Source organism: Scomber japonicus, chromosome 21 (assembly GCF_027409825.1).
Source record: "Scomber japonicus isolate fScoJap1 chromosome 21, fScoJap1.pri, whole genome shotgun sequence".
Classification (NCBI taxonomy): Eukaryota; Metazoa; Chordata; class Actinopteri; order Scombriformes; family Scombridae; genus Scomber; species Scomber japonicus.
Window position 1 is genome coordinate 18,013,969 of NC_070598.1, and position 13,073 is coordinate 18,027,041.

A 13,073-nucleotide genomic window follows, 5' to 3' on the forward strand; every position below is an offset into this window, starting at 1 on the left:
AAAAACAAACATGCATAAAAATGGCGCAAATGAGTTAAAATTGGTCTAGCTCTAACATAGTCTATATATTTAGCCCAGTAGACACTTGGTGAACTTGTGTCCCTTCCATCATTTGGATTAATGTGTCATCATTTTCATTTGCTTTTAGAGGAAGTGACAGCTTTCTTTAAGCTAATTATATTTACTACTTTATTTTTCTATTTTAATTTTGACACTAACACTGTGAAAATTCTGTTTCTGCTGGATTCATTTGAGTTAAATTCTCACCCTGCTGCAGTGATGTTCCAATCTATTCCAGGGTGTGGTCAGTACGCTGTGACATCACCATGGGTGTGGTTACAACAGAGCTCATATCTTGAAACTTTCAACCAGAAACAGCTGTTGATCAGCTATTCTGTAAAAAAAACTACAGCTCATATTGAGATGCACTCACTGCTTTGTGTTTCTCTACTTCAGGTTTCACCTACTTCTACAAGGGGAAGGAGTACTGGAAGTTCAACAACCAGTTCCTCCGCGTGGAACCAGGCTACCCACGATCCATCCTCAAGGACTTCATGGGCTGCGACCTGAAGCCCATTGACCCCGCCCGCCCGCCGGTCGACGACGGCAACTCGGACGTGGTGATCGAGCTGGACAACGAGGCGAATACGGTGAAGGCCATCGCCATTGTCATCCCATGCGTGCTGGCGCTGTGCCTGCTGGTGCTGGTCTACACCGTGGTACAGTTCAAGAGGAAGGGTACGCCGCGCCACATACTGTACTGCAAACGCTCCATGCAGGAATGGGTCTGAAACACAGGAGAGAGGGTGTGGAGAGGGTGGGAGAAGAGACTGGTGAAAACAGGATGACAGCCCCCCCACATATAAGGAGGAGGAGGGGGTGACGCAGTGGACATCTTTAGTAAAAAAAAAAAAAAAAACACACGGGCCGCGCCTCCTCCTTTTTGGGCAGTCTGATGTTGGTTCAGACCCGCAGAAACAGCCGGACAGTCCGTCGGCAGACCCTCATACACAAGGCACGACTCTGGGACTTCAAGTTGACTCTGGTAACCCCCCAGCCTTTTTCACTAACAAGGGGGGGAGCAGAGGGACACATTTTGGGGGCATCTTTGCCTAAAATGACCTTCAGTCCCAGTCAAAAGAAAAAATCAGGAGGGTCAGCATCTCTTTGTATCTCAGAAACTTTACTTCCTCTCCCCTTTTCTCTCGTTTGTCTTTGCCCGACTTGCTCTTAATCGGGGGAGGACTTACTTTCAGGGGGACATGCACTCTTCCCACAGGGCACTGCATTTTCATCTGTCATATCAGGTGTTGATACAACAACAATTTTATATTTTCTGATCTTGGTGCCCCCTCCCCCGCTTCCCCACATCCCCATCCCCCTACCCCTTCTCGCTTCACATTGCGCTCAAAAGAAAAGAAAAAAAAACAGTCTCAGATAAACACAAGTTAATCACATTAACAATCTTCTCTCCCTCTTCTGTGTTCTTTTTTTATTTCTTTTTCTTTGATTTTTTTCAAATTTTAATTATTTTGATAAAGGAGGTCCTCACAGTTCCCTTTAACACGCTCATGAGGAAGAGACCAAACTAAACCAAATAAAATCAACTTCTCTCCAAAGAGGATCACTTTTTTTTTTCTTTTCTTTTTCTCGTAGCTGTTATTGTTTCATTTTGTCTTCAGTTCATCTTTCCTTCCCTTCTCTGGATCCTTGCAGCGATTAAGAGTCGGGGAGCTCTGACTGTTGTGGCAGTCTGTTTGAGACACAGGGGCCAAATTATTCTGCAATATTTTAACTCGCCTTAATTATAGATCATACTACTTGTGCTTGGTTTCGCTGTACTTGGTGTTGTTGTTTTTTTAATATTATTTGTATACCGCTTTTGTTTGTTTGTAAAAGATGCTTATTGAAAGCTTCTTGTGATTGGTATTTCTGGATTTTATTACATTACCTAGAATTCTCAGCACTGGCTTGCTGAGCTATTCTTGGACAGAATATACAGTAGGGTCAGCCTGTATTGAGAGTAATGTATTGTACGTTGGAAGGTTCTGGAGTAAAGCCACTAATTTTGTGTGTTAAGATATTTGTTACTGTCTAACTTACTTTTATCATTTCCCTACGACACAAATCAGGCTAATTAAGAGCTTGAGAGTCTTATTATTGGATTGTTATTTTCTTGGCCAATATTCCCCTGAAGGTCACGTATTATTCTCCTTTTCAACAGAAGTTTTTTGCTGAAAACACCACTGAGATAATGCATTCTAGCATGCCTCTATACCCCTCTGTTTCTGTCCTGCTCTCCGTGGGCTGTTTATGTGTCTGTAGCTTTAAATGCAAATGAGCTGCTGCTTTCTGGCTGTGATACAATGTGAGATTATATGACAACAATAGGAGAGACCAAGGGCTGATGATACTATTCATATTCATGCTGCAGTAGTAGCAGAGCTGCAGTAGCACTAGTACTAACATTAAAGGAACACTAAGTAACTACTATTGTTGTTATTTAGCTGGCTCCAAATGAGCCTTAATGTTTACACAGTTTCTCTCGACTGTCCTTCAACATTAGTCTAACATCGCTAGCCTTATTAGCTGCGCAACAAGCTAATACCAAGTTCAACAGACTGATCTGATAGATAATCAGTAAAACAGCATAAAAGATTCATAGAGCATAAGAAATTGCTAGTTTTCGAAGTTTGAAGTTGGGTGACGGACAGCTGGTATCGATCCATCACACACAGGATATAAAGATGCTGTGTTGGTTCTTGCAGCAAACAACAGATTTGTTGAAAAATTTGATTCAGTAAGTTTCAGTGAGCAGAACTATAACAGCCTGCTGGAGGGCAATCTGTATTCAACGGATCCCTTTATGACATCATGAAGGGAGCCAAATCTAAAGAGTGTTTTGCACACACATTTAATAAAAGATTGAGCAGGAGAGAAAGAGAGAGGATGGTCTTTTCTGATAGTTTGTGGGGTCTGTAGACACTAGAGGGACACATTAATGTTGAAAAGTGAGAAAAAATGTGTGACCTTTTAATCCCAAGAAGAGTTAAAGTGTGCATCTGAAATGGTCACTCTGTGGTATTTGTGAATGGACAGACCATTAAAAAAAATAATTCTGTTGACTGCCTTGTTTGAGAGAGCTCACAGTGCCCAGAATGCTCTTGTCTCCTGACTGAGGACCCACAAAGTGAGACACCAAGTCAAGATCAGTGCCTGTGTCAACATGCATGCAAGCATTTACTGTACACCCAACCGGTTCTGCTCAACGTGGCTTTGGACCCCTCAACAGCTGAGGAGGAAAGTTTCTCTTGAAAATACTGTTTTCATTTGTTTTTGTATTATTTAAATTGTATCCCAGCCCCCTTCTCCCCCAACCTCCAGGTACAATTAAATCTTAAAGAAAAATACCTTAAAAAGATTTAAGTGGTACATTTGGGAAAATAACAGGAGATCTCATGAGTGATTTGCTAATCCAATTGGCCTCAAATGCACCAACAAACCAACCGTTAGCGAACATTAAGCGCCCTCGCTTTTGTGGCGAGCAGTCTTTGAATGTGTGTCTGTTTTCATGATCACATACTGTTTCTTTTTTCTTTCTTTCCTGTTTTTTTTTTTGTTTTTTTTTCTGGTCAAACAAATTGGACATCTCACAATGACTTCTTTGTGTAAGACTTTGGGACAACAGAGGAACGTGTCCTGACAGAATGAATAAATTGATCAATATATGATTAAGAGCTGCCTTCAAACTCTCTGCTCATCTTTTGTACTGTATGTCGAGTGTGTATGTGTGACACAGATCCACGCTTTTTTGTGCATGCGGTCAGGTCTCCCCCCCCCCCCCATATCCAGTTTTGCTGAGCGTGTGGTTTCGAAGTAGTTTGTTGTCTCTAACTTTTAGATGATGCGCACCCTGCTACTGTGTCATGCTCACATTCAGGAAGATGCAACTTGAAATCGGGCATGTCACCAGCCGTTAACGTTATTACAAATTATTCTGAGTTGAACTGACAGGATGCTAGCACGGGTTTAAAAAAAAAATTACCATGTGCAGCTTTAATTAAAGGTTAGATTTGTATTTGTACCCTGCCAACTTCAGTCGTAAAAAAACAAGCTGACATAAATAAGGATATCGGCTCAAACAGCAGTGAACTCTCTTAACTCAGCCTGCAGCAGTAAAGCAAAAATTTTTTTTTTAAAAAGCGAAGTTTGATGCAGAGAAAACTGTACATGTGTTGATCTGGGACCAAGAGCCCTGCAGTCCGCTGTTATTGTGTGCTGCCATATTTTTGGGTGGCACGATAAAAATCAGAGCTTCAGATGTACAATCCCTGTGGTGCCGCGCTGGTATTTATTGCAGATCGAATGAGAAACAGGAGCCGTCTGCGGCCCGCTGGTGTTTATTCTAGCTTTGCTGGGACACATTCGACATAGTTACTGACAACAAAGAGGGCGAGGGCGTGCCAGTTTACTGACTGTGGTCACTGTGTGTGTGTGTGTGTGTGTGTGTGTGTGTGTGATGAAATTACACTCTTAGGGATAACACTTCATTGGCTCTCATCGGAGGACTGTTCAGTGGTGAAATTGCCTCTCTACTTTTAGACAAAGGCATTATATGCTCAGCTGTGTTTAGATTGGTGCTTTTTCTTGAGGCTCTTACTCATTGTCTGTTCTCCCTCCGTCCCTGTAAGTACAGACTTTGAGTGCCTATCTGTGTTCTCCCTTATGTTTCCTACAGATGTACTGTATGTACCAGTCCTCTAGCAGTGATACAAGCAGTGAGTTGAGTGCAGTGTGGGTGTTAAAGAAGTTATAAGTCAGTGCACAAACCCCATGTTGCTTTGCCTGCCGGGTGTGTGTGTGTGTGTGTATGTGTGTCTCGTTCTCTGTCTGGCTTATAATAAGTGAATCTCTTTCTGCATCTTGATCATGTGCATGCTTGCTGGAATGTGTGTGTGTGTATCTGTGTGTGTGTGTGTGTGTGTGTGTGTGTGTGTGTGTGTGTGTGTGTTTGTGAGCATGTCAACCTCACTACTGGAGCCTGGACTAACCCTGTGGGCCCAGCAGCCTCTGAGACTGCCATGCTAAAATATTTGGTGCTAAACTGACCTACTCTGACCAGGGCTGTTATTCTACGGTGCTATTTTTTGCCAGCCCTCCTCCGCCACGTCCTGCTGTCATTGGCTCAAAACTTGAGTGATTACAAGGGGAGCCGAAGTAATACATTTTCATTTAACCCAAGTCCTTACGGTGCACTGCTTATAATGGCCCCTCTTAGGTTACGGACCATTTGTCCTGGTGGTGGTTATTAGTGCAGCACAGTGATGTAGCTGAGAGGGGCTTGTTGAAGGTTAGCGGGGGTCAAGCTGTCGCCTTGGCCTGGATGAAAAAGGTGAAAACGTATAGCTCAGACAGACTAGAGAGATGAATGCTTGCTTACTAGCACTGTCTGTCACAGCTGGGAGGCCGGTGTATCATCCATATTCAGAGATAACATTGTAACCATCAGCTTGTGAACATCTTTTCTTGCCACTTTTTATTTTGTATTTGTTGGATCATTTATTAAAGTAGGTGTGATGACATTTAATGTGTGTACTGTGTGTGACATCTCAGCACCCATTTTTCTAAGCTCCCTCATTGTCAAAATTGACCATCTGCTAACACCCGCAAACCAAACCGCAATTGTCCAATCATAGCTTAGAAACCGTAACTAGGCTTGTAAGTCTCAGGCAGTATGAGGTTGGTTGCTTTTATTTTGGACTTTCCAAAACCACAAGAACAAAAGTGTAGGGAACAAATTAAACTGTTTACCTGCTGTCACATGAGCCAGAATTGTTAGCGTGTCCAGCTAACTAGCTTACCACCTACATTAGTAAATGAGCGTTACTGCCAAGCAGCATATCATTAACTAGGGAACATTCGTTTTTGTGGTTACAGATTATATTTTTTTCCAAGACCCATATGAGGCTAGCACTTCCACTGAGTAGTATTTCTCTAGACTGTGTGAAAGCCTGTATGCTATCAGAGTTTAGGCTAACGTTAGCAGATTTGTCAGGAGTTCACAAACCAGCAGTCCCAAGCTTATTATCTGAGATAGTGTCTGCCAAACACAGTGGTTACTCAACCTTAAAACCTCTGCTAACATTAAAAGTGAAGCATACGGTTTGAACATAGGGACAATAAAGTATTGTCTTTTCCAACTGTCTAAACTAAGCAGCCAAACAAGTTTGTGTAAGAGTGAAATGAGTCATGAGTTGAGTGATTTGACAGTTTTCCTTATCACACTTTATCAACTGCTGACTTTTTGTCTAGGATATATTTAAGTCCCTTTTTTATGAGTTTCTTGTCTTAAAACAAGTCAGCTGGAAACATTAAAAGTCAGACAGAGACAACTTTTAAGACCATCTCATGAAGCTAACGGTAGAAATTATGATTTTGTCTGAAATAGTTTCCAATGATTTCATACAGATTATAAACTGCATATATGCTGTGCAAGAATCAAACAACTAAGGAGGGTAGGGCTTAGCAAACTGTCAATTGACCTGTCCCATCATGTCATTATGTTTGGTCAGCCACTTTGATAAGACCCATTTAAAAAAAATGTCTATTCTTTTTTCTTTTTTAAAAATACCATTTTCCACTGAATGTCTCTCAGCATCGTTCTTCTGTTGTAGTCTGTCTTTGGAAGATCTGTTATGTCGATCAATAAATACATTTAAAAAGATGTTCCCATTCGTCCTTGTCTTGTTCACGCTCATGTTCATGCATACACCGTCCTGACCCACCGCCATTCCCTGCAGAAATCCTGCTGAACTCACGCTTGTGACATGACAGGCTGACAGGGAAAAAGTCACAGGTGATCAAGCAAGTCTGGGCTTTTTTTTTTTTTTTGATACACTTCTTTAAACTTATCTCTGCAGGTATTTGAATATGAAACAGCCAAAACCTGGGATCTAAAATGTAGTTTTTGTTAAGTTTTCTCCCCAGTGTTTTATATTCGCAGTTTGATCATATGTCAGCTTTAAGTTTAATGTCATTCCTCCCACATCCATCCAAAGATCCTCTATCACACCTTCAAAGAAAGGAACAGGGCAGCGGAATGGTTTTTTCTTCTTTTTTTGGTTGAGAAATAGAATAGTTACTGTCACTATTTGGAGTGTGACAGATGAAAGCCATCTTCCAATCTTCCTCGGGTCCATTCAGAGGCACAGAGCCTTTCTCCTCATACCATAGAATAGACCATCTTCATATTTCTTCAGCCATAAACCACTTCTGTAAGGACAGGAGAATTCACTCGGAGGATGAAACTCTAACGTTTGGAACATGGCACCATGTAGAATGATACTGAATGAACAAATCAATGACACCTCTGTGCTGCAATACACCAGACGCTACATCTACAAAGTAATACCCATTTCTGTGCCTGCTGGCTTTGAACGAGCTGCTCGGACCAGACGTGCTCGTAATCTGTTTCCAATTTCTATCTTTTCCATCGTTGGTTCCAAATGGTTTTTCAGCAGCGGTGCACCTTCTCGCTGAAATCTGCTTAGAATAACACCTACATGCATATGAAAACATACCCAGGGCACATTGTACATTCCAGACACTCAAATGAGACACATAATGCTTTTGTTGAAAGTATTTCTGCACTGTTGTAACAGTATTAGACTTTTTTTCCCTAATTGCTGACATTTTGTTTAGCCTTCCCACCATGTTTTGACTGAAAGCTTTCTAGTTTCTGATTCCCCCAGCTGTCTCCGGCAGGGCCCTTATGCATGCTGTGTTCACACCATTAGCTTCAGTGGTGTGGGGCTGATGAATTGAGACAGGAAGGCACAGAGGTTTATTACAGAACGGACCTAAATATATTAAAGAGTATAGTTCTTTCCTGTACTTTCACTTGCTCCCTGCAGCAACCATGTGGTGTCCCTCCTAGGATCAATTTGTTTTAATGGTATGGAGAGCCTAATATGGTACAAGCAACAGTCAGGCTGATGAGAATATAGCTGCAGGCGTTATCATACTATGGAGATTTAGATAATATAGACTTTGGGTAAGAAACATTAAGGCCATCTGCTCATCCATTAAATACTGACTCTGATTTCACCTTTAAAAGCTCTACTAGTTTGAGGACAAGTACCCTAAACTTTTGCAAATGTATACCTACTACCAACACCACAAAATATCACGTGTTGCACTGTGTCTATAAGATCCCCTCTAGTTTCTAGACATATAAAATAATGATTTATGTGTAATATGTTTTTTCCCCTTCAAAAATAGGTTAGATTACCTTGTAAGAAATTCTTAAAATCACATATACTTAACAAAACAATTGGCTCCAAATTAGTTATGATGTCACAAATCCTGCTTGTAGGTTAACTGAGATTTAAGGTGAGCATAAAGCAAGTTTCCCCATTCAACAGATGAATGTGAAACAGCTTATCAGTCTCAAACTCTACTCATGCACAGTGAAGCTCAAACATCTCAGTGATTTTTAAGCAAAGTGAATTTTTCACTGAAACCGTGACTTTAAGCTTCTTCTTCTGCATTTTCAGATCTGGCATTCATAATGATTTTCCCAGTCGATACACACTCATATTGATCTCACTTTACTTTACTTTAAGTTTGGCAAGTCGTAGAATATTCCGGGTCTAAATTTACTTTGTTAGAGCCTCTGTTCACCACATTTACAAAAGAACATATTTTTTCATCTAATGGTGTCTGGCCATGCAGATAGTTTGGTTTATTTTGTCCAGGTTTTGAGATATTGCAAAACTAAATTAAGAAAAAAAACTAAATCAGCATCTAAACTACGACATTGCGTGCTTTCAGCTTGATGAATGCCACCCTTTTCATGAGCGCATTAGTGAGGTTTGATCGCTTGCATAATCAAATTGCTATACAAGGCTTCCCAGTCTGCTTCCGCAAAGTTTCATTCACAAAAAATGTTACCCGAGAGTCAAAAGAAAAACTTTGCATGGCAGTCCAGCTGTCATAAATCAATAGAAAAAACAGAACACCTTCAGCAATGTCAGTAGTCATATTAGGAGGCCTGGAACAATCAGAATATATTAACAGTACAGCTGACAACAACGAGTGCTATAGCTTGGACAAAATTTACCTCACAACTCCTTGAATGTATAAGAATCCATACCAAACTAAACCAATGGATTTATATAATGGATGTTAACTCAAAATTTGTAGTAAGATTTTGTCAATTTCAAGCCAAATAATCTAAACAAGAACTGGTTTTGGAACTAAATTTTGTCTACATCCCTTTAAATCGGGATGTAGACAAAGCAGGAAAGTGTGCTACTACACTGCTTCTCTTTATGAAGAGAAACAGTTCAGTAGTTCAGTAGTTAATGGTGAGAATAGAGCTTGGCTGACTCATGTTGTCACCCTTGCACATTTATTGTACGAGTCCCTGTGGGCGTATTTTTTTCTCTTCTCCTGCATGGGTCACAAGTTCATATTTTGTAGGGGTCGTCCTGAGAAAAGCACCCCCAGGAGGTTCCTTGTTTTCAGCCGTATTTCAAACGGCGGTCTCAGGTGGCCTCTGCAACCATGCAACCTCAATTCACAGAGAAGGGCATCACACTTATGACCATGTTTCACTCTGAAACTGAGCTCAAGGTTAAGGTCAACAAAAGATGGTTTACTTATTGTTGCTCTGGTCTGAAAATCTCCAAAATGTCAACTTTGCAAGGGCTCAAAAAAATAGCCTTGACCTTATGTTGACCTTATCTGAACCACAATGCATCTTGTGTTTTGAAAGGGCTTCACGAACCCAAAAGGTCTGAGAATTTTCCCTTACCCCTAGAGAAACATGTAATACTTCAAGGAGGGTGAAGGCTGAGGTGTATCACATTATTTCTTCTGTACGTGTTGCACACTCAGGTATGTAAGACTCCAGCTAAACCTCTTACCTGAACACTCAAGTTTTAAGATTGTTTTATTTATATAGCACCAATTTACAACATAAGTTATTACAGAGCACGTTTCACATAGAGCAGGTCCAGACTACTTTACAGAGACCAAACATTCCCACATGAGTAAGCACTTGGCAACAGTGGAAAGGAAAAACTCCCTTTTAACGGGAACAAACCTTGACCAGAACTGGGTCTCAGGGTGGGTGTCCATCTGCCTCACAGCAACAATAGTTACAATAACAATATTAATAGTAGGCTTTGACATTCCTGTTGATTATTATGAGTGGTAACCCTGCCACTATTATAATATAAACTGCATTAATGTGCAGTATAAAACACAAAGTTTTTCTTCTTGTTCATACAGTTGGATGTTGGAGTGTCACAGTGCAGAATGATGTATGTGTTTGAGTTTGATACTAGAAGGCTGTTTTCACATTCACCTGCTGAGAGTGGAAAAACTCCCTTAGTCTCATTGAAAATCCAATTTTAAGGGGTGGGTGTATAAGCATGACTATTTTGGGGCCAATCCTGATTTAATATTGAACATACACAAGTGTGATGTGGAAACTTGAGGCCTCCAGTGCATATACCAGGAAGAGACATCTTCTCTAAACTTCAATTTAACTTCTGAGATTAAACATATTTGCATATTCATAGTTTCTAGAAGGAGTAGGATTTCAATGTGGTAACAATACTTTTTTTCCCCTGGAAAAAATATGTCAGACGTACGTAATTGTTCCAAGCAGAGTAATGGTGTATGTCTTAATACATGTGTGGAGGGGATCTTTAAGCTTTCCAAGTGCAGCAACTAAAGGGGGCAAATTCCTGCACGGAAATGAGTCTGGAGTTCAAAAAGAAACAAAAACAAAAGTAGCAGAAAACTATTAAGGTCAATACCAATTAGTTTGGACTAAATTTGTTAATTACTTGCATTTGATTTTGTGTTTTTCCCACAATGTTATTCTCCGCATGGTGGAAAAGTCTGTGAAACAAAGCTGACAGAGGGAAAAACTATCCTTGGAAAGCCAGACTAATGAAATATTGTTATGAGACAGGTATGCAGGATAACATTTCAAGTCAACACATTGTCAGCACTGGACACTGCGGAGAAGGTCAGGACTGTGTAAGCCGTGGCGGTGCTTTCAGCGGCTGCTGCAGATAGCATCTCTGCTCGCCAGACTGCAGTCCCAGATGACTTGTCGTCCATGGCTTTACCCTCCACTGTCCTCTGTATCTCTGTGGGACTCTCATTAGTGAAGCAAACACATTACCCACGCTTACTTCCATATAGACGGTGGGGTGGAGGGTGGGGAGGTGGAGAGCAGGAAGTAATGATCCACAGTGTTCAGGTAAAATTAGCTCCATTAATCACACCATTGATTGGTGAGCTGCTGAATGCAAGGCCCCCTCTCTCTTTCACAAGACGTGGTTATGAACTCCTGGTGACCGGCATAGATATGGTTAACCATAAATAATATGTTTTGATTGTGGAGGAAAAGCCTTTGTTGAGGCACCTTTGTTTATCTGGAGGCTCTTTTTTCGTGCTGTTTGTGTTTTTCAGTCTTTGGAGGAAAAGTCGATACCTGTCTCCTTGTAAATTAAGAAGAATTGAGCTTGAAAACTTCCTCCGTCTCGCGGTCATTCAAAGAAGTAAGGCTCGATAGCGATTTGCCTGAGGACTTTCAAATCTCACTCTCTGCTTCACCACCTCTGTCTCATGACAAAGGTGGCTCATGACAATTTCTTAGCAGGCCAGATTCCAGAGGGGGAGTGAGAGCTTTCTCTTTGATTGATATCCACCTTTTAGAAGATGTATGAGATTTCAAAATGGAGACGCTAGAAAGTCCATTACTATGCATCAGCCATTAGAGCCAAATACCTGCTGTTCAGCTCCAAACCAACAAAAGGTTGCAGCTTTCCACTTCACATCTAATTCGTTTGTGCACATGTACTTTTTCATATTACATTGGGGATTTAAATGAACCTGCTTTGTGTTGATCTCACATATTAACTTGGATAACTTTGCTACAGTTACTCTGATGTTTTCCTTCCAACAGCTTGTAAAAAAAAAAGATTCCTGTTAGTCTGAAATCTGTTTTCAACATGTTGTAAAACAAGCCGGAAAAAAATATTGTCAGCAAGGACTCATTTGTTCCGAATAAGAATACCTTCATTCAGGTATTTTGGAAGTACACTTTCTTCTTCAGATCCACATTTTACTTTCACACTGTGAAATTTCAGCTTAGAGTTTTTTGCCACTTTCCATTGCTGATGCATAACAGACAGTCGAGCACCTGGAGGCAACGGTGGAAGCAGAACTCAGATTCTTCACTTAAGTAAAAGTATGGATTGTTAATACTGATGCAACAATGTGTAAGATGCATTTTACAGATTGAGTTGGTAAAGGTGGAGCTAGGTTATCTGCTTCAGACACAGTTAGAGTTCCCAATCTAGGGGTCGGGCCCCCTCCAAATAAATCTCAGGGGTCATGAGATGATTATTGTAGTGGTAAACAAAACAAGACACTTCCACATAAGTTATTTTATTAACTTTTCTCTCATACACTTATTTGAATAAAACCCAAGGAACTCTATCTTTGATGAAACGTGACATGGGGCCTCAAGTGGAAACTGCTTTTGTAGAGCTATGAGTTGAGCAGGTGTCAGATAAAACTATAGTAGTCTGAAAAGTACATTTCCCTCAGAAATGTAGTCAAGTATAAAGGAAAAAAGATCAAAACATTAACTGAAAAACTTAAGTACCTGGAAAGGGTACTGCATTAAAAAAGGACTTGAGTAAATATACTTTCTTTGCACCCCTGCCTGGAGGTCCACTCTCTGTTCAAAGATAGTATCTGACATGAGATGTGAATGTTCTCTATAACTCTTGGTCATTGACCTTTGACTCTTTCCCGATCAATGGGAAAGAGTCTCCCTCTTCTTTAACAATAACCAACAAACTTTTATTATTTTGTCAATATGACATAGGCCCCTTTAAAAGAAGTATGACGTCGTAATTATTACATATCTAATTACCTGCCTCTAATAGGATCTTATATGGCATTTTATTTATTTTTTATAAAATACCATCATTAATATGTATTAAAAGAATATTTTATTTACAATGTACCAATTAAACTAA

At 40.4% G+C, this 13,073-nt stretch overlaps 1 protein-coding gene across 2 annotated transcripts in view; it reads left to right on the forward strand.

The window, feature by feature from the left end:
* LOC128382208 (matrix metalloproteinase-16-like) overlaps positions 1 to 4,140 on the forward strand; it is an 80,206-nt gene extending 76,066 nt beyond the window's left edge. For both annotated transcript variants that reach the window (XM_053342194.1, XM_053342195.1), the window contains one exon: positions 457 to 4,140. In XM_053342194.1, the coding sequence (XP_053198169.1) occupies positions 457 to 791 (335 nt within the window). In that variant the 3' untranslated portion in view covers positions 792 to 4,140. The remainder of the gene's footprint in view (positions 1 to 456) is intronic.
* Positions 4,141 to 13,073: the final 8,933 nt, after the last annotated feature.